This window comes from Apus apus, chromosome 4, assembly GCF_020740795.1.
Source record: "Apus apus isolate bApuApu2 chromosome 4, bApuApu2.pri.cur, whole genome shotgun sequence".
NCBI lineage: Eukaryota > Metazoa > Chordata > Aves > Apodiformes > Apodidae > Apus > Apus apus.
This window is the reverse complement of record NC_067285.1, coordinates 66,856,292-66,883,119: the sequence shown is the minus strand read 5'-3', so window position 1 is coordinate 66,883,119 and position 26,828 is coordinate 66,856,292. Positions and strand designations below refer to the sequence as shown.

Below are 26,828 nucleotides of genomic sequence, written 5' to 3'. Positions count from 1 at the left end.
TGTCTCCCTTTCTGCTCCAAAATCTGCACAAATGCTCCCCATACCATGCCTATGGACAGAAATAAGAAATACTCCCTTTTCAGGCCTGCAGTGTCTAATTCAGATTGATTATGCATGAAAAGGAATGTGTCCCAAATGCAATTGTTCCCTCTGCACTACATCTTGTGAGCAAGCAGCCAGTGTGGCTTGCTTCAGTAACTTTTATATGTTAACAGTCTTTAAAAACATAATCTGCATTGTCAAAGCCTAATCTAAATGATGTACTGACATTGCTTATCTTGATATGCTGACTTGGTTTTGAATTCTCTCTGGATTGTCTGGCCCCAGATGGCCTTTTTAATGTTTTGTTTACTTTTCACTTAGCTGTCACATATTTATTCCCATTAGAGGTACAAAGTCAATGGGTTCAGCCTTGTTTTACAGCTTGGTTGGTTAATATGGCGCAGAGAAAGTGCTGAGTGAAGCCAAGCAGAGGGTCAGGAAAAAAGATGTGTGATTCTTCAAGAGACCAATGAAACAGAAAGCTGGTAAAATATCTGGTAGAGCTGCTAGAGATTATTACTTTTTTCAGAAAAACATGATTTGACTGGAAGGTAGAAATTAACTCGAGTAAGGAAGGATTTGTTTAGACTTAATTTCTGGTTTTAAAAGCTTACTTCTGAATAAATGCTGAAATATTCTATAAATCCCATATATTTAAATGAAAAAAAAAGAAAAATCTGAATTTGTTTCAAATGTGAATGGATAGTAAAATGTTACTTTAAAAGCTTTTCAATATAAAGAGTTGGTTTGGATTTATCTTAGTCAGTTGAAATGTTTTACATGATCTTGCTATACAAAAGTCTTTGAAGATATGTGAAAACCCTTCATCCTGAGAAAAATAATCCCAAAAAATCTTGTTGGTGTAATCTTGCCCACAATCATACATAGAGCCCAAAAGGCAAATGGGTGTTCATGACATCTATAGCATCCTGAAGCACGACTGAAATGTGGACCTTGAATAGTGGTCTTCCACCTGGATAGCCGTGCCTACCCTCCCATGCTTCTCCCAATGTGAATACGTACCTTCCCTCTAAATGGTTGCTAAACTGTTGGCATGGATGATGGAGAGAGTCTGATGTTCCCTGAAGAGGGACAATACAGATTGCCTGCATGGGCCTGTTCCACTGATGGCACATTTTTCTCAGACCACCTTTCTTCCATTTCTGCTGAGGTGCTCAGCCAAAGCACCACCCGGCACCAGTTACGACGCACTTATTGTGCTGACAGCTGCTGGGCACCCAGACTTCACTTCCTTTAAAGAACAGACAGTGCTGAAACTGCCACATTTTTAGGTGCAATGACTTCCTTTTGGACTTGGCCATCTGTAGTCTGAGCTCTTCCTCTGTTTACCACAGGTGAAATACGGGAATTACGCTTTTGTGTGGGACGCAGCAGTACTGGAGTACGTGGCCATCAACGACGGAGACTGCTCTTTTTACACGGTCGGGAACACTGTTGCGGATCGAGGATACGGGATTGCACTGCAGCATGGTAGCCCCTACCGAGACGCTTTCTCACAAAGGTAAGGGTTTGGAGAAGGAGGAGCAAGGTGAGAGAAAGGTGTCACTCAACTCTCAACCCTTCTTTTCATTTTATTTTCTGTGAAGGGAAAGCATCTTGTGCTTGCAATCCACTTCATTTTTTTCATAGGCGTTAATTTCCTTGGAGACATAGGATTTTTCGCTTTTCTAGAAACTGCATTAAAAATACTTTGTGTTGGTCTTATTTGAATTGTTCTTGTTTCTATTGGAAAACATTAATGAGATAGGCTGAACTTCATTAGCAGGAAAATGAGGAAAGAGTTGAATCATTTGTCATAGAGACAGCATAACTCAAAGCTTCCTCTTACAGAAGCCTTTTCTTAAAGAGGAAAAAAATAAACTTGGACTCTGATGGAAAAACTGAAGGGGCTGAACAAGAACATTTGATGTTTCCGTGAAAAGACCCCTATTAGGGCCCAAAAGCTTAGATGCTTATCCCAATACTAATTGATGTCTTGAGTTACAAAAGTGAGATGTCTAGATGTGATTCTAAGACTGTGTTTCTACTAGGATTGGAAATACTAAATTAATTTTATGTATTGTGCCTTTGCAGTATTTGTGCTTCACACTAGAGTTGATTCCCAAATCAGGATGCTTGTTAAATGTAAAAAACAACCAAGTATTTTGTAAGTGTGATATCTGCAGTCTGGCTTTTACAAGAAGATATGGACTAATCTCATGATCCTTTTTCATTCTGAACCTATTCTCTCAACCCAGTTTGTAATTATTTGTGTTGCATGCATGTAACAAAATTTTACAGTTGCTGTGATGGAATTTCTTTTGCTCAGTTGCCATAATGAATGTGAACCACCATGTCATACAAATATGCTTCATTCAGGCTATTGCCTTTGCCTTCAGGCCATAGAATGAGCTAGGGGGAAAAGCAGTCAGTAAGTACTAATATGCAGATACAGAGCAATTGCTCTCTGCTCACATATACTACATGAAAAGGGAAGGGTTGATTTATTTCAATTGTTTCCATGTTGGGAGTGATTTGGCTAAATTTTGTGCTGACGCAGCAGTAACATAATACAAAAGTTCATGGGATCAATGAAAAATGTAATTTGTAATAAATGTATATACGGTTTATATATTACAATTAGCATTATAAGCAATTACTTACTGAATACTTTAATATTACAATACTCCCACCATGACCAGGCTGGCTTTGCTAAAAATGTCTGTCTCTTTAATGTTCGGGATCTCCATGTGAAACAAAAGAATAAAATTCCTTCCTGTAATCTTTCTAATTAATGCTTCTAGTTGTTAGGGATCTCAGGTCCTAGTCAAGGTGCTAATTCATCCTCTTCAGAGCACCACCTATGTAAGCTTGAGTACAGAAATTGGAAGATGTAGGGGAGTTTCATAGACTGTGTCTTTATTACTAAATACAATTAACCTGCCAAGTGGCATGGCATGGCTCTTGCCCACACATCTGAGTATTCTTCATCCTTCCTGCTGCTGCTCTCCAAGTCAGGGTGGATGTGTCCAAATTTCCCCATAGGGACTGCTTCTGACATAATTTATATACTTGCTATAGTTGTTATATGCTGACAAATAGCCACGGCTGGTTCTAGTAAGCAATTATCTTCTCTGTCCCAGTATTCAGTACCTGGAGGGGCTAGGTTACAACTTCTTCTGAAACACTGCCTTTAGTGACTTCTGGATCATTGGTCTGTGCAGACCTGACATTTCCAAGTAAAATGTTATTTCATAACAAAATTTCAGCGCATTATTATATCTTGAAGGTGTAGGGAAGTAGAAAGAAACATAAAAATTTGCATATATACAGCCCATTTTACCTGAGGATCTTCAAAGCAATATTTAAATATTTGCATCTCTAAGTGGAAAGTAAATGCCATTTCCATTTAATGTTTGGGGAATCCATAGTGTAAGGAGACTTACATGAATTCCCAAAGTCAGATGTTTTTTTCCTGGTGGAAGCAGGGATCATAGGCACTCAGGTTTCCTCATTTTCCATTTCCTGCTGTAGTTATCAGAAAAGGATGATAAGTTTTCAGCTGGATGAAGAAAGGGATTGTTTGTGAGGTACTGGGCCACAGGAGGATCTCGATGGATACAGGAAACTTAGCACAAGTAACTCACTACATTATCAAGAGCAATGGTTGAGCAGAGAAATTGGAATTTGCTTGGAGTGATGCTACCTACTGGAGAATTTGGAGAGCCTAATATATATATTCTGAATATGTGTGTGCTGCCACTTAAATTTGTATTTCTGTGTTATATTGCACTTTTAATTATGTCCATAAATATAAATTTACATTTTGGAGCTGTCAAACAGCATATAAGAAACAAACACATGAAAGAGAAAGCATGCTTACAAGGTAGTTGACAAGGTTTTGTTCTAAAAAATCCTTCAGGACTCTCCCTTGTGATTACTTCCATTTTATTTTCACAAATCATCTTCATTTTTCTCCTTAATACAAAGGCACTTCACTTGCTGCAGCCTGCATGCTAAATAGAGAGGGAAAGAGAATTCACAATAAACGATTAGGAAATGTCCACATTCATATTTCACGTTTTTAATGCAGTAAGGAACTAGTTTCAAATATATTGGCATTTCTTGATCTTTCCCAAAATAGATATATTTATGTGAAAATACATGGCTTCTGTTTTATGAAATTTCATATAAACCCATAAGCTGCATGGTATTAAATCCCTAGCATGCAGCTGTAAAAGGTCTGGCAAGCTTACAGGAGATGAGATTTTAGTCTCAGTGCAGGAAGTACAGGCAGGAGTTTAAGGCTTTTCATTACATTTTCTGATCATTCAGGCCATTCCCAGAAAAAGAGGAAAAGAGACAGAGGTATAAACACCCACTCCTTATCTCCAATGCTATGGGGCATGAGGTACACTCAACACTGTAGTAATGTTTAGTCATTTGGGATTTCCACAATAACTCTGTGTTTCTGGTATCTGCTGTGTTGTTCTCCAAGGTATTAACACCTGCAAAATACTGTAGCCTGTGGGGACTGCAACAATACTCACCTGCTCTGTGAGGTACTCCAGTCTCTGCAGAGTTTACCCATCTATTAGGCTCCTTAAGGAAGGCATTAAGCCTGCAATTGGTTTGAAATGCTAAGGTGCCATCAAAACATACCACAGGCCTTGCAAAATTAAATTCCCTGATGCCATTTCCTGCCAGAACTGATGGTGATGGCATGCCTCTTTATACCATGGGCAGTTCTTGAGGTGCTAAAAAAGAAGCTTGAAACAACCAAGATCATTGTGAGAACCAAAACTGCGATGATGGTCGTAGTGGCCTTGAGTTGCATTTGGGATGTGGGACCACAGCTGATGGCCACTTGGTTATCCAGTACCCACTGTACACAAGCTGCAGTGCCTTACTGTGAAGAGTAGTGCTGACCATTCCTTGCTCCCAGCCTCAAACTGCTGCTACCAGCTACTACAGCCTGTGTGTTTGCATGGGATGTGGTCCTACCAGTACAGAATGAGTCTCCAGTTTTCAAAGAATGAGAAAGTGAAAATGCTTATATTAGACTACAGCTAAATTAACAAAAAAAAAATCAACATATACTTCTTAATAAATTGACGCAATTAAGCAAGAGTCATACGAGAATATGCTGCCATTGAAGTACACTTCTTTCATTGGTTCACATTGTGTTTTTAATTTTACAAGTGAAAGGTGATGCCTATACCCTTTAAAGAGAAGAGCAAGTGCTCCCACATATTTGAATTGATGCTATTTAAAATCCGAATTATTCTTAAAAATGCAAGTTTGGGAACAGGTAAATAGTAGAGGGTCTGGCAAAATGCACCTCACTTAGAAACTCCATGCCCATTGGCTGGGTTTTTAAAAAATTCGTTCTGACCACACCAGAGAAGATGGAAAACTGTTCAGGATTATTCTTTCCAGGCTCAAAAAAAATCTAACATTTTGGGAAGGAGCAAAATGTTTTTGATGAGAAAAGTTAAACCGTTCAAAGTGCAATATCAATATGCCTTTAAAAAAAAATATTTTGTGCAGGTATGGTTTCATGACAATGAAGGGTGACGAACTGAAAGCACTCCAAAGAAACTGGTCTTTGAGACCTTTTTTTTTTCACATGCATAAAAACTCTTCTAGGTCAAAACAAAGACTTGAGCAGCAGTGAGTGGTCTGTCTACAAAATGAGATTGGCTCTCTGCTGTATTGGGATGGCAAAGTGGCCAGCTGAGGTCCCATATAGTGCCTGTGGTCACTCTGTTCCTAATACTCTCAGTGAAAACAGCTGCTTCAAGTCCATCCTGAAAATAGATATATATATAAATAGGGATTATATATATATATTTTAAAAAAGGCAAGATTGCCTTCAGAGCCCACAGTGTAGGAGTCTTTGTTGTTCATCAGTTGTGTGTCCCTAAATGGCATTCACACTGGCCAAGCGCACACTTGAAGTTGTCTGTGTGCCAAAAGAAGCAGCAGTTGCATGCCTCCTGGTGGTCGTCTGTGAGAGGTGGGTTATGCGATGGGATAACCTGTGGAAGGTACAAATACCATACAGCTTCTGCAGAAACCTCAGATTGTATTTGGCATTAATCACAAATGGTCACAAATAATTTGTGTTGTTTCTAGCGAAGCCAGACACTTCTTTCTGTCCTAGGGAAAAAAAAAGAAATGGAGTCTTATAGTTATTTCCCCATCACAAGCCTAAAGACACCTCATTAGCAGCAAGTGCTAGACTTTCAGATGTCCAAAACTCTGCAGGCAAAGAAGACCGCCATCATGTAGTGTTTCAGACTCCCCCCTTAGCAAAGCATTAGCAATATGCTTTAAATAAATTGTATGGATTTTCTCTTGTCCTTTTTTCATCTCATCAACAAACCCCTGAGTTTTAGAAGGTTCCTGCCCTGAGTCATAAATATGTGTTCTTCCTGTCTCCTAGCTATTAATTCTCTCTCCTTAGATTTTCATTCTGTGTCTTGGAGGTCACTAATGTCCAAAGACTCCAGCGCAAGGAAAATTACTTCCTTCCTAACTATTTGATTTCTTTTTCTGAGTCCTTGGGGCTATATACCTCTCTCTTTGACAAGATCTTCCCCTCCTCTTTTTTTTTTTTTTCCTTAATGGAAACTCTCGAGCATGTCCCTTACTCATTGGTTTATCTTTTACCAGCTATGGGGAAAATAAGAGTTTTGGATTACATCCTAATCCTATGGAGAGCTGACCATAATGATCTAATTGGATTTTGCATTATTAAATACAGTGATCATCTGCAGAATGGTGCATGCATTAGTAAGAGCTCAGTTTTGCTTTGCCTTGGTTGTTTCAAATAGAAATACTATTCTGAGATGTATATATAAAATTCTGAAAAATATAGCAGAGAAAGTAGCAAAATCCCCCCCAAAACAATGGTTTCCTTATTCCAGAAAATTGGAAAACTGCAAATTGGGAGAATTATTGGACTTGAAGCAAACTCCTCAATTTAAATAGAAAGCTTTAATCCTTCGAGCCTGCCCTTAGATCATGTCACAAGTTCATATAACTGAAATTACATTAGTGAGAGGGGAAAAAAATCAAAATTAATGTCAGATTTCTGAGCAGTCTGAGATGAGAATCCACTCTTAATTGATTCAAATACCATCATTGTTAATAAAAGCCTTAATTTCAGAGCAGGACACAGTAACAAGATAGTTTCTTGGGTAACCAGGATGCTAAATAAAAAACCCTGTAGTAACCCACCAATGTAATATTTCTGGACCATCCAAAATAACACAATTTAATTTTTGATGTCTACATTAGACTTGGGGTGAAACTGGGAATTGCATCACACCCTAGGTGTCAAAACATATCCACCTTCCTTTTTTCTAACGCAGGTTCCATAAGATAAACTGCAATTTGCCTTCACCTTAGAAAACTCTCCTTGTGGAAGTGCTGCTCAGATAGCCAGCTGCCTGCCCCAGCAGAGCTGCAGGGTGGTCACAGCTCACTCCCAGACCACTGAATCCAGGCTGAATACCTGTAACCTTAAATGGATTCTAAGAAAACATGTAACTTCATTCTGATTTTTAAAAATGGCATCCATTACTTCATGTAAAGCACTAGAAGAAAGTTTTTGTCCCACCGCTGTTCTCTCCTCAGTTTTCTACCAAGCCTGCAACCATCTTGTCAAGCTTACACTTTTCTGTTATCCTGTACGAGCATATTGCTAATAGCTTTCCCCAAGGACCAGATGATCTGATGTCCCTTTGCATCCTTCTCTACTAACTGCCTAATGCAGAGCTGCAGGTTTTTAAGATTCCTACAGTCATCAGAAGTGTTCCCTGGCTTTATTATCCATTTGCATCTCACTTGCTAGTGGGTGCTGCTGCCTGTAGGACTACAGTGACACCATGGCTCCCACACATTGTGTTGTGAGAGCAGGAAAAAGGGGTTTTTTTTATTCCTGATGGTGTGCAGCTGGTGCTTGCAGGTCTCACAGTGGAGTCATGATTAGAAGTTGGAATAGATGGAGATGCCTACAGAAATACAGATTTTAGCAACTTTTTAATATTAATGCTGTAATATTAACTGATGAGGTGCATTAAAAGATTCTGCAGATCTGAAGTTTATAATACACACATGGAAAGTTAATTCATTAAAAGATATAAAGGCAGCAAGCAAATTAGTGGACTTTTTAAATATACTGTAATATTAATTGATGGGGTAAGTTAAAGGATGCTGAAATAGCTGCACTGAGATGAAGCGTAAGAGAGAACATAATAAGAGAAAGGCATTAGCTTTTTTTACATTAATACAGCATAGAACTATGAGAATCAGATAACTGCCTGCTCTGGCTTCATTATGGGAAGGCACCTGTGCATCCAAATGATGCTGTGGTGAAGGAGTTGCCACACAGTGGAAAAGAGGTGCCATGGAAGAGACAGCTTCATGCATTCTCTGTTTCCTAATCAGTGCTCACTTTCAGAAAGGGTTCTGCATTCAAAGTTTCAGAAGGGCAAGCCAGGTAAGCTGTTTGTACATATTTATTCCCCATCATTACCCATGAACCACCCCAAAGAAAACAGTCTAATGTAATGTGTTAAATTGCTAGTAGATATTGCTTTGCAAGCTATTTCTTAGTACTTTCTATCCACTTCTAGCCTTAGGCACCTCAGACTTGGCATGTAAAATGACCAGATACTGCCTAGCAACCTGTGTGTAGTACAGTCAGTGGAAGCAGTTTTGCTCATCCAACTGTATGGAAGCAACATTTCTTGTGACCTGAGTGTTTATGTGTTTTAAAGTTTTATAGAGCGAGTAAATGAATGGCTCCAGAATTTGAAAGTGATGACAGTAAAGCTAAAAGAAGCCTCAGTCAGTGGCTTCCCTCCAAGAACTTGACTTTGTATGAATTCCTAAAGAAAAGATGAGGTTTACAGTTGACACACAGTTTCCCATGGTTCTGGCTACCTTCCCTTAGGTTAGTGTACATCAATCTCAAGGGGCGCAGGCTTAACTACTCACTCTGACTCAGTTATGCAGCAGCCTTGCCTTTAAAGCAGAGTGGAAAGTGAATTCAAAGCTTTCCCTCCAAATAGGAATGATCAAGCACTGCAGCTGTCCTGACAGAACCATAATAACCACAAAGGGTTTAGCTCACCTACCCCACACCAGCATTACCTGCCAAAGGTTCCTGCCTCTTGACCTAGGTTGCTCAAAACTCTAGTCAACGTATTTCAGTTAAAATGAGCAAGAGTAGCAAAACAGGAGAGAATAACAGATCTTTCTTAAATTGAGGAAACTACCCAGAGAAGCTTTCTGCTGCAGCTCAGAGCAAGCCCATGGGGTAGGTTACTCCCCAGAGCAATCAGGTTGAATCTGGGATGAGGAGTAAAACAGTGTCCCCAGCAGGGTCATCAACATGTCTGAGCACAGTGGTCAGAGAAGATTGCATGAGCTGGAAGGTGATGGGCTGGGGAAGCCTAAGGACCTCTGTCCAAATCCCAGAGAAGACTTGGTGGTGGCAAGGCAACCAAAGCAGTAAGCTGCAGAGAGTCTCATGTCAAGATTTTTGGCTTGCATGATGTGAACAGTGAGTGGCTTTGGAAAACTTCTGTGCTGTGTGTTTCAGTTAGCACATAGCCTGGCTGGACTGCACCACACACCAGGGCCTCTGAAGGTGTGAGTCATGGGAAGCAGGCGTGTAGGCACCAGGAGCGCACATCCAGCTGTCCTGCTGCTGCTGGCATGGCAGGGGCCCTGCCCAAGCCAGGCAGAGAAATAGCACTGTGGTGGCTTCTTCTGGCACAAGCATGACAAGGAGCACAAGGTTGCAGCACACCAAAACCCAGGCACATGCAGCAGGTGTGCTAAACTAGGCAGTTCCAGTCAGATCCAAATTCTGCTGGAAATACTTAACAGACCTGGTCCCTAGAATCTGCCTGGCTCAGAATGGGCTCCTAACAAAGCTCACCTTGGCTTTATAGTTTTTTGAGGGGGCAAAACAGAAGCATTTGCTAACATGAATCACCTGAATGTGTTTGGTACTCTTGTTTGCATGACGTGTTTTATTTGCTGCTTTCATGCTAGTCGGGTTAGGTTAGTCCAAAATAAAGCAGGACCCTGATCCCATCTGTCATAGCTTTGATAACTTTAATAAAAGCCAAGTGGCTTTCCAGACCCAGGTTTTGTACTTCAACATGGCTTCATTCTACTTTATGAGTAAGTGCAAACAGAAAAAAAGGATGCTGTGGCAAATGAGACACTGTACTTGCCACTTGATTGGTAAAATACTTTTTCAAAGTGCTTTTAGTAATTTGCCATTGTAACCACCTGCACGTAGAGCTTTCAGGGCAGAGCTCTGACACTGTATTTAGTTCATACTTTGATTGCTCAGCTAAAACTTCCATTTGTATGCATTTATTCAGCTTCACACATTATGTTATCAGTCACTTTCAATATTTCAAAGTCACAGCAGTCTTTTTCTGACATACATTTGTCGAAATGAACTGCCGTGATTGCTGTTATTACAGACTGCAGTTCCTGACTAAGGGAAGTTTTATATAGAACCAGAATATTGAAATTTTTCGATAAAACAATAGACCAAACACAATAAAATTAGACTAAGTTAACAGAAATACATGCTTTCAGTGACCAGCCAAAAAAAAAAATAAAGAAAAAGACTAAAAAAGGAGAGGAGGACAAGACAGGATTTATAATCTCACACAACAAAATTAATCAGGAAACATCTATTTTTTTTAAGTTCATATGCAAGGTATTGAAAATTGCTTTTTTCTGCTGCCTAGTACTGAGCTAGTAAAGTATGTATTTCTCTTAATGAACTTGTCACTGTCAATAGAACTTTAATAATCAGTCCATTAGAGTCACAGCACAATACAGTGATGGGCTTTGGCCTAGCCCAAGAGGGCGCTTACACCCCTGGCCAATCCCTAACAGTAGTAATTTACCACTGCACATGAGTACATCCCTCTTCTCTGTGCTTAATAGTATGCAGGGGCTTTGCTGTTTCACTCTAAAAATTTACAGTTTTGACTGAACCTGGGTGAAGTACACTTGTTTGGGAAGTTAATGATCCTTTTATACCTAACTGTAGTTTTTCAAGACATTTTTCCTTATATTTGCTACGGTTGTCTTCAGCTGTAAGAACAGTATAACAATAGGCAAATTTCCAAAGCAGTGAAGAAAAGCTGCCACTTAATTATCTGACTTCATGGGTAAGTACATACTACAGCAGCTCTCAACAAAGCAGAAAGGTTTCAACTGGTAAAAAACATGTAAGGGCAAAATAACTTTATTAGCTGCCATTTCATAGGGGGGATGCTTAAACACAACCAAAGAGATGATCAGTATCTCCAAAAACATCAGATTCCTTCAGAAAGCCTGTAAGATGTATTAGCTGTTGTTTTCTTGTTGGTGGGGTTTTTTTTTTAATTAAAAAATCCATATTTATTTAGTTAAAAAACCCCAAACAAACCACAAACTAACTCCATTACAACAAATAATAAGCACAGATTTGAAGTCTTGAGAGCAGGAATTAGAAGTTTCTGGTCCAGGACTGAAAGTTTTGGCTTTGCTTGGGGTATTCCTAGAGCAGCATGTGAGAGGAAGCAAGCAGAACTTAGCCTTGGCTTAGCTGAGAAGTACGCATGCTATTTTTAATAGTGTATGGTTGTATTAATTTCCTTGAGTTTGGAGACACTTTGGTTAATTAGCAATGGAAACTCAGATAATGGAATTATGCCAGATTTGTACTGGTTTAGCTGATGGGGGCGTTTAATCCTACAAATATATCTTTGGCATAATTTAGTTGTAAGGCTCAAGATTAACATCCCCATAAAATAGGGAATTTATGTTCAATTAGATTTTTTGCCTGCAAAGTACTGTGCAAAGCTAAAGAAAGATGTCAGCTCTGACAGTCACACGTGTGCAGCCATCAGGGCTTTAAAAAGCCGTAAGGGTTCACCTGCAGCATCAAATTCCTCTGCATTCTTCCACCATTCTATATAAATCTGGAGAAAAGTGTAAAATCTATAAAAGAAAAGAGATTGAAAATAAAGCATTGTTTAAACCCAGAGGAAGTGAAGGTTTGTTGACCTTCTTTATGTCCCTCTTCAATTAGAAACAACTGTAGCACTCATTTTTAAGTTTTAAGATTAGCGATCTTGCTCTCAGTTAAATCTATCAGGCCTCTTGAAATAAGGGGTTTTAGAAAGGACCACAGACAGGTGTCTGTGGTCCCCAAGAACAGGTATGTCAAATAACCCAAGAACAAATATGTCTATGGCTGTATATGTAAGTAGGTCACTTTTTATATTTTGTTCTCCCCCCAAAATTAAATGTTTGTGTGCATAGCTGGGCCAGCAGGAAGGAGCAGAGGAATAATATGTAGCAATACTCTCTCCCTCTGCTTCACAAGCAAAGGGGCAGTCACACCAACTTGCAGTGGGAAACTAAGCTTGGGGGGATGAACAACATATCCAGGATAATTCTGCAAATCACTTGGCTGGCTAGGATAGCTGTTGCTTCTCCCGCCATCCCTTTTCTGCCCTTTTTCCCAGCTTTTCATTCTTTATTCCTAGTGCAGACCACATGGCTTAGCTATTTACTTGCTCTGAGGTCTTTTTTTTTTATAGAAGATATCCAGCGTGGTTTTGGTGTTGGGGTGTTTTTAAGGGCTGAGGTTAGGAGAAGCAGTCTCTGTTTCCACAGAGAGCTGCAATAGGTGAGATTAAGGGAAGGTGCAGACTGTGGGGCCATCACAGCCATGGGCTGCATGCAGGCACAGTGTCCTTCCTCTCCCTCCTGCTAGCTTTATTTCAATTACCTGCTGCTTTGGCACCACTGGCTGTTTCCTTTTTTCTGCCTAAAGTGCTTTCCCACTGCTGCTTCAGTTAACAGGGACCTCTTTAGCTGCTTTGGTGTTATGTAGAAACCTGTTGTCCCTCACACTGCCAAATAGGGGTAGTGGTTTGCAGTGAGGCCCCACAGGGTGAAGCCCCAGGTGGGTGCCAGGGAGCAGCCCCCAGCACGGCTGGGCAAGACCTGGATCTGGGGTGCATGGAGGGGGCTGTAGGCACTTGTGCCCTTGGGGTACTGGCTTCAAAACTACCTCAGTCCAAACCCGTTGTTTGGCATCAGTGCTGTTCATTGTGAAGGAGAGGCGATTTTTTAATTTATTTTTTTTTCCCCAGTTTCTTGGAAATGCGTTTTGTCTGTTCATTGGGCCAAACTGTCGTCATCATTTTGCTTGTGTTTGAAATAAAGCCTGGGTAAGGAAGTCTCACCAGGAGACTTCTGTCCCAGGCTGGCAGGACTGGGAGCAGACCATGCTGTGCTGCTTTCAGCCTATTGCAATTCAAGATTATTCCCACAGTGCTGCATTTCATGTTCTATTCTGAAGATCTGCTTGCTCACAGAGAAGCTTTCTTATCCCCCACAGGCATTTGCATACACACTAGTGTCCTTTTTTTTAAAATGGAGGAAAAAGTAGAGATACCAGCCCTTCATCTTGGCTAGGCAAAAATGAGCTCCTTGCTAAAGTTTTTAAATGTTACAGCTCTTTAGGTTGCTAATATACTTTATGGCTGGAATTATCTCAGGGCTGAATCTTAATAGTAATGGTGTGGGTTATCTGTGTAAATAGCACAGCATCTATAGTCAGCAGGAGAAATGCTCCAAGTCTCAACTGATGTATTGATCTGGACAAACAGGATAGTTAATTTTTACCTGGAGATGCCTTCTTAAAGTTCAGTTTGTGATGCTTGCAGGTAAAACTGCCGATTTATTCATTGTTAATAAGACAATATACCTGGTGTGCTGCCTTTGTATACCTGTTTGCCTACCAGACTTTTTCTCCATAGGCCTGATGCTGGACTTCATGAGCCTCTTGCTATACTGCCAGTACTGACTAATGTAAACATTGCATCTGAGCAAGAAGGCTCCTTATTTCTGTCTGCTGTTCTTTCTGGCAGTACGCGTCACTTTCATTTGGGGCGTTAGTGGTTCTTGCCTTGAGTCATACTGATTTGACAGCAGGGTTGCAGGAAGCTTTCTTGGCAACATTTACTTTTCTACAGGATTGTTTCCTGGCTGGAGGTTTATTACCCACTCTGAACTTAAGGCACTGAAAGGCTTTCTTTCAGAGAAATTTCAGCTAAGTTTTTTACTTGGTTTTAATGACAGGGAGTAATTTGTGGTTGAAGGAGGAAATAGTAAGATATTCAGGGGCTAGTTTTTAACTCAAAATAGGGAGCAAATTACAAAAGTATAAGGTGATTGCCTCAGGCCTGTGAATTAGAGCTGCTGCTCTCAGCGTATCCATTTCTCCTGCTTTATCCTGTCTGCTTCACAGTAACACTGTAGTTAGCCAAATTGGCTAGTATTAGCCAAATACTTAAATGTCATTAGAAACTCTTAAACTGAAATATTTGTTAAAGCCCATTATTTGATAGAAAGAAACAGAAAAGAATGCTTATAATAATTCCAGAATTAGTCATCATAAAATGAGGAAAATCTGAACTAAGGTTCCACATCAAAGAAATCTGAAGGTAAGGATGCAATTAATTCAGTCAGCTAACTTGAAATCAGTGCTATAATGATGCCATGCAGTTAACCTGTGCTTATAATTAAGGATTTTCCTTAGTTATTAGAACTTGAGTAGATAAAAACAAGTGTGCTCATTTCTTCTCAATTTCGTAAGAACATGTTAGATTTTTGTCTTCAGACAACTTCTTTGTGAAATGGATGGGAAGACCAGTAAGCTAAAAGCTTAGGAAGTTGCAAATGTATGGTAGGAGGGTGTCTAATCCTGATTTGTGCTCTGAAAATCTTCCTCCATCTTTTCCTACATCAGTGTGACATTCTTTGTGGATGAGAATGCTGGACTAGGTGTTGTAATGGCCTTTCCAGCCCTAGTGTCTGCAAATATGTTCACTTCACTTTAAACCACTCTTCCCCTGCCATCGGCCTGCAAAGGGTGTGTTAAGTAGGTCAAGGGAGGTTCTCGCCCCCCTCTATTCTGCCCTGGTGAGGCCACTTCTGGAGTATTGTGTCTAGTTCTGGGCCCCTCAGTTCAGGAAGGACAGAGAACTGCTTGAAAGAGTCCAGCACAGAGCCACAAAGATGATGAAGGGAGTGGAACTTCTCCCTTATGAAGAAAGGCTGAGGGAGTTGGGTCTCTTTAGCTTGGAGAAGAGGAGACTGAGGGGTGACCTCATCAATGTTTATAAATATGTAAAGGGGGAGTGTCAGGAGGACGGAGCCAGGCTCTTCGCAGTGTTGTCCAGTGATAAAACAAGGGGCAACAGGTGGAAACTGGAGCATAGGAGGTTCCACGTTAACGTGAGGAAAAATTTCTTTACTGTGAGAGTGACAGAGCACTGGAACAGGCTGCTCAGAGAGGTCGTGGGGTCTCCTGCGCTGGAAACATTCAAACCTGACTGGACGTGTTCCTGTGTGATGTGCTCTAGGTGACCCTGCTCTGGCAGGGGGGTTGGACTCAATGATCTTTTGAGCTCCTTTCCAACCCCTAAGATTCTGTGATTTTGTAATATGTGAATGTTCCAGCCTGGAACATGGATATCCCCAGGACTCTAAGGGAATCCTCCAGATTGTTCACTGTCTGTACCATGAACCCACAACTAACTTCCAGTGATCTGTTCTACTTCATTACACAGCTTATTGATTTTTGCTGGTGGTATTGTCTTTCATACTCCTAGGACAAACATCAGTTGTCATGGCAATTACTGTCAGATGGTTGCAAGTTTTATGCTTTGAGGAGGTTAGGAAAACTGATGGCTAAAAGAAGTAATGGTTCACAGAAGCATAAAATACCAGTTACTTGTGATCCTTAGTGACTGAAATGTTTGGGACTGTAGTGGTTGGTAGATCATTTGACTTGAATCAATATCTGGGATGTCTTTCACATGACTTACTAGATTAATATTATTGTTTTTTAATAATCAAGATTACATTTAAAACAATCAATAAAAGAAACGGGTCATTCTCTATGAAGTCATTCTTTGAGTTTCTATAGTAGTCATGCCTATGATCATCCTGCATCTGGTTTGTCTGTTTTCTAGTAGAAAATAATTTTCTATTTTCTAGGAGCCCCAAGGCACATTTGAAAAAAACAGGGACTCTCATAAATGTCCTTTCGAATCTCCACGATGCTTAACCGCAGCTTCCCTGATGTTCTAGGTAACAGAGACTGTAGAAGTGGAGACTGACCACACATCTCACTCATCTGACTGTGTTACTGACTGTGTGGATGAGGCCCAGAGGCTGCTATTTCCATCTCGGTGGTTTTTTTATTCTCTTGGTTATTTTTTTATGGAGGGGAGGCAGAACTGTCTGAAAACTTCTTTTCATAAGCTCAAAGAAGAGGCACACTTGATAACAGCATGCCATTACTGCTATCTCAATTATGGATTATTTTTACCGGGTTATAAACACAAACTAGAAGCCTTCATACTCCCAGCTACTAAACCTCTCCACCCACTGAATTTCCCCCACAGGAATTTTGTCTGTATTGACTGAGGAAGTTGAAATCGTAGAATCATAGAATGGTTTGAGTTGCAAGGGGTCTTAAAGATAATCTAGTTCCAAACCCCCTGCATGGGCAGAGACACCGCCCACTAGACTGAGTTACTCAGAGCCCCATCCATCCTGGCCTTGAACACTTCCAGGGACTGGGGCTTCCACAATTTCCTGGGTAACCAGTTCCGGTGTTTCACCACCCTCACACTAAAGAATTTCCTCCTAATGTCTAACTTAAATCTCTCCTCTTCCAGTTGTGATCCATTACCCCTTGTCCTCCAACTACAGGCCCTTGTAGAAAGTCCCTCCCCAGCTTTCCTGTAGGCCCCCTTCAGATTCTGGAAGGCTGCTATGAGGTCTCCCTGGAGCCTTCTCTTCTCCAGTCTGAACAACTCCAACTCTCTCAGCCTGTCCTTGTAGGAGAGGTGTTCCAGCCCTCAGATCATTTTCATGGCCCTTCTCTGGACTTTCTCTGTGAGCTCTGTGTCCTTCTTATGTTGGGGGTTTCAGAATTAAACACAGTATTCCAGGTGGAGCCTCAAAGGAGCAGAGGGGGAGAGTCATGTCCCTTGACCTGCTGGCCACACTTCTTTTGATGCAGCCCAGTACACAGTCAGCTTTCTGGGCTGCAAGCACACATTGCCAGCTCATGTTGAGCTTATCATCTACCATTGCCCCTAAATCCTTCTCCTCCAGACTGTTTTTCATCCATTGTCCACCCAGCCTGTGTTTGTTCTTGGGATTGCCACAACCTAGGTACAGGACCTTGCACTCGGCCTGGTTGAACTTCATGCAGTTTGCACAAGCCCACTTCTCAAGCCTGTTGAGGTCCCTCTGAATGGCATCCCTTCCTTCCAGCACGTGGACCTCACCACACACTTTGGTGTCATCAGCAAACTTGCTGAGGATGCAGTCGATCCCACTGTCCATGTGGCCGACAAAGATGTCAAATAGCACTAGTCCAAGTACCAACCCCTGGGAACACCACTCATCACAAGTCTCCATCTGGACATGGAGCCCTTGATCACCGCTCTTTGAGTGTGACCATTCAGCCAGTTCCTTACCCAATGAGTGGTCCATCCATCGAATCTGTACTGTTCCAGTTCTGATACCAGGTTGTTGTGCAGAACAGTGTCAAACGCTTTGCACGGGTCCAGGTAGATGACATCTGTTGCTCTTCCTTTGTCCGCCAATGCTGTGACCCCACTGTAGAAAACCACCAAATCAGTCAGGCAGGATTTGCCCTTGATGAAGCTGTGTTGGCTGTCACCAATCACCCCTTTGCTTTCCATGTGCCTTAGCAGAGCCTTCAGGAGGATCTGCTCCATGATCTTACCAGGCACAGAGGTGAGACTGCCTGGTCTGTAGTTCCCTGAGTCTTTCTTTTTTCCCTTCTTGAAAATGGGAGTTTTGTTTCCCCTTTTCCAGTCAGTGGGAATTTCTCCAGACTGCCAAGACTTTAAAAATACGATGGACAGAGGCTTTGCAGCTTTGTTGGCCGGTTCCTTCAGGAGCTGTGGATTAATCCCATCAGGTCCCATGGACTTGTGCACCTTCAAGTCCTTCAGATGGTCACAAACCTGCTCTTCTGCAGTGGGGAGATCTTCCTTCTCTGAGTCCATGCCTTTGCCTTTTCTAACTTGGATAGTGCAACCAGAGCCCTTGTCAGTAAAGACTGAGGCAAAGTAGTTATTGAGTACCTCTGCCTTCTCTATGTCCTGCATTGCCAGGTCTCCAGTTTCCTTCTGAAGTGGGCCCACAGTTCACCTCATCTTCCTCTTATTGCTGACATACCTGTAGAAACCTTTCTTGTTGTCCTTAACATCCCCCGCCAGGTTCAACTCTATCTGTGCTTTGGCCTTCCTTACCCGATCCCTTGCTTCTATGACAGCTTGTCTGTACTCCCCCAGGATACCTGTCCCTGCTTTCACTCTCTGTATACCTTGTTTTTATATTTAACTGTGTCCAGAAACTCCTTGCTCATCCATACAGGCCTCATGGCTCTCCTGCCTGCCTTCCCTTTTACCTTGGGAAACATAGCTCCTGGGCATGGAGGAAGTGATCCTTGAATATCCTGGGCTCCCCTTCCCTCCAAGGCTTTGTCCCACAGAACCCTACCAAGCTCATCCTTGAAGAGTCCAAAATCTGCTCTCTTGAAATTGACGGTAATGAGCCTTGTAAATAAATTTATAGAATGCAGGATAAGTATGTAAACATGACAGGTGTTTATAAGAGTAATCTATCAGTGCACTTTTCAGTAAAACAATGACAGAGAAAATCAGGAATGGGGACTCGAAGCAGTATTACAATATACACCTATACAAATATGCTCTCCCAGGATCATTTTTTCTTAAATTAAAACAATTCTTTCCATGCAAAATAAGTCTGGGAAGGAGGAAAGGTGAGTGTTAGATTTGTTCAGGCCATAACTCCATTTACAGGATCAAGTTAACTTGTGTCAGAAAATTAGAGAGAATGCTCCCCAGCCTTTAAGGTAGATGTACCTAACAGAAGGAAATTGTTATTCTGGCACATCTTCATATTAATTTGTTATTTTGCGGAGCAACTTGGCACAAACAGAGATATTTTGAAATATTCCAGGCTGCTTGATGGTCAGTTTATGTTTAGACAAAGAGGAGAAGCATCTTCAGCTTATCGACTGGCAAAGGTCTGGGCAAGAGTTGTCTACTGCTCTGTTGAGAATCTTTTGTTCATTGTGGAGGGAAAAGAGGAGTCATTGCACACAGGTTGTCACATACATGTTTTAGCTTTGCTGCAGGAAGGCTCTGTGACATGGCTGCTGAAGTCACACAGCCAGTTTTCCAGCACCTTTCTTAAAAACCACATGCCATGGGAAAAACAGCAAAGATCATTGCCTCATGTTAGGTAGCATTTTAAAACTTCTCAACAGGGGATGTATCAATATTGATCTTGTGCTGGAGACTGAATTTCTTGATGCTTCTCTCTTTTTAATGAACCTCTCTAAAGGAAAAAAATGGGCTAATAATACTCATTTCACCAGGTGCTCAGGGGAATGGAAGCAGTTTTCTTGTCACTCTTGATCTGACAGTTTTCTGATTGATGGCATTTAGGGGAAGTTGAAAGAAGATTAAAGCCTCATAATTCTGCTTTATTTCAAGAACACGACATGTTCAATATGATAATAAAGTGGGAATCTTTCTTCTGTGGCTTTTATGGGCTTGGGGTTGTTTAGAATTAAATTATGGATAAAGCGATGGCTGAAGTCAACTGTACAAGTTTCTGAGGCAGTCGGACTCAAGGTGACAGGAGCCATTGTAAAACCCTTAGCAGGTTTTTGCTACAGAGAACTTGACAGCAAAGCCAAAAAGAAACTAATACTGTAATGATTCATGGGGGAGGCCAAAACTTTTAACAGTGTTAGAAGGCATTTTGCTATAACATGCTTTAATATCATAGTTGTGTTGACATTGCGTATCAAGGATTATTATCAGCAAAAGGCACTAGAGACAGTGCCTTCAGATTACAGATATTTAGAGGGCTGGTGAAGAGAGAGTTAATCTTCTATTTCTTTGTGGACTTGTAATGAGTGAGTGAAAAGCAAGTGCTTCCCAATGTTAGCACTGTGTAAAGAGTGTAAAATCCTCAGAGAAAGGAGGGATGGTCCCTGAAGCATCCATCCATCAACACTTAGATTTGACCTTAAGCTCAGTAGTATAAAGCCAGAGGAATAGTATTATAAGCCCTCAGTGCTAAAAGTGGGTTGCTGTAAATAAATCTCTCCTGGACCAGGAAGCCATAAGTGGAAAGCTTAACTTTTGAGAAGGACAATCAAACATTGGAATAGTCTCCGAAGGGAAGTAGTAGATTCCCCCACATTGGACAGTTTTAAGTCTTATCTTGACAGGGTGCTGAGCCATCTCATACAAGCTATAGTGTTACCTAAAAAGGTTGGACTAGATGATCCTTGAGGTCCCTTCCAACCTGGCATGCTATGATTCTATTATAAGTGTTCAATGCCAGATTGGACTGGGCTTTGTGCAACCTGGTCTACTGGGAGGTGTGCCTGCCTGTGGCAGGGGGTTGGAACTAGATGATCTTTAATGTCCCTTCCAACCCAAACCATTCTGTGATTCTAAGTCATTTTCAGATGGAGGTATCACTCCATGGCAAATTTACTTCAGTGTCTGTAAAATTCATAAAAGTAATTGCTATGGCCAGAGCACAGACTTTTTGGGATTACTTTTTTTTTTTTTTTAGTAGCAATGGAGTAATACCAGTTTCTTTGTGTAGGAAAGGGCCTTATGTGAATGTGTTACTAAAATGCAGAGAAAAAAAAAACACAACAACTTTATTTGGTTATTCAATTTATTTTTTTTTAAAGAGAGGTCAGTTCCACTCACTTTTTCCACATGTACTCTCCTTCAGCATAAAGAGTATGGCTGTACAGAAGAAAATGCCATTGTTGTAAACTAGAGCTTATAGTTCTTCCAAGCAAGTTTCTGTTCTTTGCAAACCTGGAGAATAATAAATTCAGATTGCATCAAAGATGTAGCTGATGATAATAATACAATGTTTGCTCTGATTATTCATTGTAGTAGGACAATTACAGGAATCTTGAATTTTTCTGTGGTGCTATTGAGACTTATAAAACTTCATTGCAAAAAAAAAAAAGAAGTAGAACAGCCTCAGTGAAAGTAGGACAAAATCTGTTTTTTTCTTATAGTTACAGGTAGTATTTGTGATTGCCACCAAGAGCCTGGTTTCATGTAAGAGCTGTGAGATGAAAAGCATAAATTGCCTCAGTGCTCTTTACCTGGGTCCTGAACCCTATAGCAAAACCAGACTTGCTTTTGAGTGTCCAGCAAAAGCCAAACTGGTGCCTTTCCTGTGGATTGAAATTTTATTTCAAGCATTTTTTTACTAGAAATTCTCATATCTCTGTTTGATAGATCAACTAATTATGCTTTCTGATGGATTTTTACATGTTACATAACATATAAAGTACTGGTTTTATTTGGCAGAATGGGCTATTGGAAAGTAATAAATGGAGTCAAACAGAGATACTTTCTTCCCTAAACACTTTATTTAGATCAACAACTGCATGTTTTCATTCCAATAATTGGAAGTTTTCAGTGCAGGTATACGACCATATTTGTAGGAGAGATTTGATCTGTGGTCATTAAGACATAGTTCATTTTTGGCTAGTACTAGTCAAAATAATTGCAATGTCAGTTCTGTACCTGAATTACTTGTGATAGATATACTTCTGGATTAGGCAGTCTGCACTCTGAAATAATGAGACATGTCAGGTTTTGGTTAAAAAATGAGTAGTGGAATATCTCTCCAGGTTATTATCACTTTGAGGGATTGTGGTTCCTCTCCATTATTCCCTCCACTATTGTTGAATTGTCCAATTTAAGTGAATAACAGCACGTTCTTTCTAGAAACTGTTGGTGGAAGCCAAGGCAATAAAACATAATAAAGGTATCTATTACATAAAGGATACCTGCATATAATAGCCATTGGCAAAGTTAGAAGACAATAGCCAGGAATCAAGTTCACCAAATGCAGAGGGTTTTTTGTTTTTTCAAAGCCTGAGCTACATATACTGAGTGAGTAACCCAGTCCTACTAGAAAATGATTGCTTTTATACAGTCCCTGCCAATATTGTTAACACAGCAGTCTCATGTGTTGGACACCTTCTGCCATCATTAAAAATCATAAAGCTGTCATTTAAATATTTTGTAATCATGCATGAGTAACTATGGAAAGCATTTAACTTCATGCACTGCCACATTTGTAAAATGGAGAGCTGTATTTTAATTTTTCAGCATTCACAATTTTCCATATGTCCTGCAAAATCAGCTTTAATTTCTGTCCCTTTTTAAAAAAGAGTGTATTAAAGCATTACCTTCCAGACTGATTGGGTAAAAGGCAGTGATAATTCAGAATTTTGCAAGTCTTTTCTCACCCAGTCTGTCATTGACTAGATTCCTGAGGATTGTTTTGTTGCAGCAAACTTTCGGGTTCTTTCTTTGTGCAATTTGTTACTGAAGCAGCTGAGTTGTGCTGAAGTTAGTACTTGCCTTTGACAGCTGCTTCTTTAGCAAGTATAAACATGTTTAAATTTCATTTTTAGTTAGCGGCATACAGGCTTTGGTCATCTTAAAACTAGAACTTTTTTATTTGACAGCCTTCACAGAGGATATTTGTAAATAAAATTGTTCCCTGGTTTGTTTATTTCTTGAAGATTTCTTGCCATTTGGCACAGATCTGTTCCAGCATGCTGAGCATCCTTTCTGTGGGGAGATAAAAGTCAGATTCTGCAAAAATTCTCTGTCAGGAAAATAGACTAAACAAGGGCTGTACACTGAGCTCTTCCGTCTCAGCAACATCTCAGAGATTCTTCCCCTCACCCTGGTTTTGCAAGGTCTGTTTGAGCTGAATTACCCACATGACCCAGGGGGAATACAAAACTCATAGCTTTAGAGGCTTCAATAGCTTTAGGCCAGTTCTGATGACATATTTAGATGAAGCATAATACGATGCTTTAAGAAATCCAACTCCACTTTTAACGATAGCTATTCTCTATGCTATGGAACTTGTTAAAATACCCTAAGCAATTAAATCAGTAAGCAGAGTTGCCAGATTTCATTGCTTAGGTCCCAGCTGCCATTGTGGCTCATGAAGGCATTATATCTCTAAATGAGGACCAACCTTCTTTTCTTTCTTTTACCTGTTAAACATGCCAAACTGTCATGCTTAATTCATCTTCAATGAAAAGATACTTGTTTTTGTTTTGTAAGTGAATTTTGGATTTGGTCTGTGCAAGGAGAAGAAAGGAAATCAACAACTCTTTTCTGGGCTAAATTCTTGTGCTGTGTGCCAAGTCTTATTAGGAAGCAATTTTTAATGGCCACATTTCAAAGCCCTGTATAACAGATATTATAATAAAAAATGTTCCAAGGGTCTACATCCATAACAGTGCTGGGTGTCGATATTGTGCAGAATTTAATTTTCTCTCATCAAATTGCATATTGCCACAGTATGTTGTGTCTGTCTTTTTGAATTACATAAACAAATTCCAGAATAGTGGGACTGTGCTGGTGTGATGAGATGAACATGAAATGTCATCCACCATCTTAAATACTCTGCATTGTCTCTTTGTTGTTATTCCTTTCGGGTAGTGCTGCTGCTCCAATAAATATGTTTTCATTCATTCCCAGTCCTTTTCATTCTACTTTACTTAATGATCCATGTCAGCAAGTAGATCCCAGTTTAGAACAAAACAAAATAAAATTTATTTTCCTGCTTGTATTACATTTATTTTACAGCATAAAAGCTACCAGTTTGTTTCTTAGCTGGAGCTGCAAAGGCTGCTCCAGTGTTTTGCATAGCGCCGTGGCAGCTGAGACACTTTGACAGAAGGCAAGGGTGCAGGTTAGCAGGTTTCAATGTGCAGCCCCCTCTGGCTCAAAAAGTACATCACACATAATAATGTCATCTATGCTTCTCTGCAAAATATCTGTTTTCTCTGAGAAGTAAGTTACTGATTTTGAACCAGCTGAAATGAGGCCTAATAATGGCCTTTTCTTGATTTTTGACAAGTGATGGCTTGATTGGAAATAACTTTACATAGCTTCACATGTGAAATTTAATTGTGGTACATTCCCATTCCCTCAGTTCCTCCAAAGACAGCGCAGAGACCAGTTTATTTTTTGGACCTTTAAAAACATGTAGATTGTGAGACCAGAGCAATGCAAAACGAGGTATTTTGAAAACTCCCAGCAGATGATCCTTGAGTCTGCAGCTAAAGCAGCAGGATTGTACAGTAGCTAACTCACCTGCCTGGCGTCCAGGTAATAGCAAGGCAAGACAAGTGGGTCTGGCATGTGGCAGGGCTGAAGAAGGCAGTAAGCAGGAGTGACAGTGATGGGAACCTGAGGTTGCATTTATTAGCTAGGTAAGCTTTCAAGGTGTTTTCTTCTTATACTGTTGTTGTTGTTAAAATGAATGAGCAAGGGAAGTGGGTGAGTCATTACGAGGTCACCTTCTTTGCCCCAGTGCCTCGATGATGTATGCTTGGATGGCTGTGCTTGAACTCAGAAATATTTCACCCCAGTGGGCACACTTACACCTCCCCATGCTCACCAGGTCAGCTTCAGCTGATCAAGGATTTATTCTGCCTCATTCAGCACATCCCCATGATGCCCTGGCCTCACCTCCCTCCAGCCTTGCTCTCTGGGAACGGCAATAGCTGGCTGCAGCCACCATCCCTCCCTGGGAGGAGACACATGGAGCTGAGCCTGCATTCCTCCTCTCCTCATTTAGTTTCAGGGAAACTGATGCATGCTGCCTTGTTTTCACAGTTGTACCACTGCTACTGGGTTGTTCAGTGCTGCTACTGGGCTGTGAAGCATTTTACTGGTTTGTCCATTTTCAGCAATAAGAGCTCTTTTCTGTTTTAAAGGGTGATTTCAGATGCTCCAGTTATTTCCAGGGCATAGCAAATATTTCTAGCCACTCATCTATGAAGTCAGACAGCTGGACAATTACTTCTTTTTCTTGTCTTCAGCCTCTTGGTGGAAGGGTTCAATTTTATTTCATCTTTATTTTCCTTATTTTTTGTTTTGTTTCCTTATTTTTTGTTTTGACCTTTGATTAAATTAAACATCCTATTTTACATCAGAGTTTTTCAAACCCAACAGAATTAGGCCTTTATTGAGCTATTACAGAAGCCAAGCATCTACCTCAGAGTAAGTGATTTCCTGCTTTTCTATGTTTTCCTGCCAGAAACAATGAAAGAAGCCGCAAGAGACAGGAATAATGCAGTCTTATTCAGTGAGCATCAAATGTGTTATTTGCACTCTGTCATATTAAACTGAACCAAATGTTTGCTTGACATCTACCTTTGTGTACCAAGCCTTATTCTGATGACAGAAAACAAATAAAAAATCCCTGAAAATTAGAAGAACAGTGACTTATAAACTGGTTGGTTCTAGGTCGTAGTGCATATCTAAATCTCACTTTTCTTCACTAAAAGACTGGCATTGGCTTTGCATTGAGCTCTACACATTTTTGCTTGAATATGAAAGCTACAAGTACAAACTTCAGCTCTTTACCATCCCAAAACTGTAGGTCCCACAGATTCAAAATGCATGGTTATTCTCCTCACCTGGTCTCTGTAGCTGGGTTTTCCATCATCTACCCAGTATCTGCCACTGGACCAAAAATGTCCTTTCTGCCTGAACTTCCCCAGCAGGTTATTCCTCTCTTCTACCAGGAATGTCCCTGCCTGTACTGCTCACCTGGGGAGATCACTTACCTCTAAAGTCAAGGTGATGAAGTACCTCTTGGCAAGTCATAATTCATCTTTCCTTCTCTGCTTTACTATCCCAGCCTGCCACACAGCTATGGTTCCTCAAGCAGATTTCTGATGGCTACTGCTGCAACTGGCCTGGAAAAGAAGCAGCCAGAGTGCAAATGATGGAAGAGGCAGAGAGCTTTTCACACCTCATAGCTTTATAGGGTGACATTTGCAGTCATTTGAAAGGGGAAGAGGAGCAACAAAGGGGGCAGAAAGATGTTAAATAAGCTTACATGTTTATCCTACTTCTCTAGCTCAAACAAGAAACTGAGGTATTTTATCAGGTTATATCTAAACCAGAAAATTATTGTTAAATTTTTATATGACTGATGCCACCAGGAAAGCATGTATTTAATATAATGTGAGATTCTGATTCTTAACATAATTTTACAGTTTCACTGAGTTTCCCTTTCATCTCAATGGCTTGCTGTCTGTCTTTTCACTGGAGTGTTTATGTAATACTTGAGATTTTGACAAGTCCTTGCACATTTGATCCGTGAAGACACATTCTCTTCCCCATCAGCAAACACAGGTGTTGGCTGCAAACTAGGAAGGATCTACCATAGATAAATTGCAGGTTTTCCCCTTGTTGTCTCCTGTGCAAAGGTCTCTGCTGAGAAACGTCACTCACCTCTGAATCAAAACTGACCACTCTCCCTAACAACCGCAGACGGAGCCTGCTTCAGCTTTGCATCTCCCTTGTCACCTGCGGAGGGAGAGATTTCTTGATGGCTCCACGTGTCCCTGCACGCTGATGAGCACACAGCATCTGCATTGCAGTCTCTTCATCCCCAGAATGCTGCAGATCCCTGCAGTCCCTGCTGGTTGGGTGGTGGTGGGTCATCACCCACAGGGCGGGAGCAGGACATCCACACAGGCTTTCCAGCCATGACGG

At 40.7% G+C, this 26,828-nt stretch overlaps 1 protein-coding gene across 3 annotated transcripts in view; it reads left to right on the top strand.

Moving 5' to 3' along the window:
* The window catches only part of GRID2 (glutamate ionotropic receptor delta type subunit 2), a 736,483-nt gene that overhangs the window by 669,924 nt on the left and 39,731 nt on the right, over positions 1-26,828 (top strand). For all 3 annotated transcript variants that reach the window (XR_007889412.1, XM_051618647.1, XM_051618648.1), the window contains exon 14: positions 1,398-1,564. Coding sequence is in view for 2 of the 3 variants with exons in the window: in XM_051618647.1 (XP_051474607.1) it covers positions 1,398-1,564 (167 nt within the window). In the remaining variant the exon portion in view is untranslated. The remainder of the gene's footprint in view (positions 1-1,397; positions 1,565-26,828) is intronic.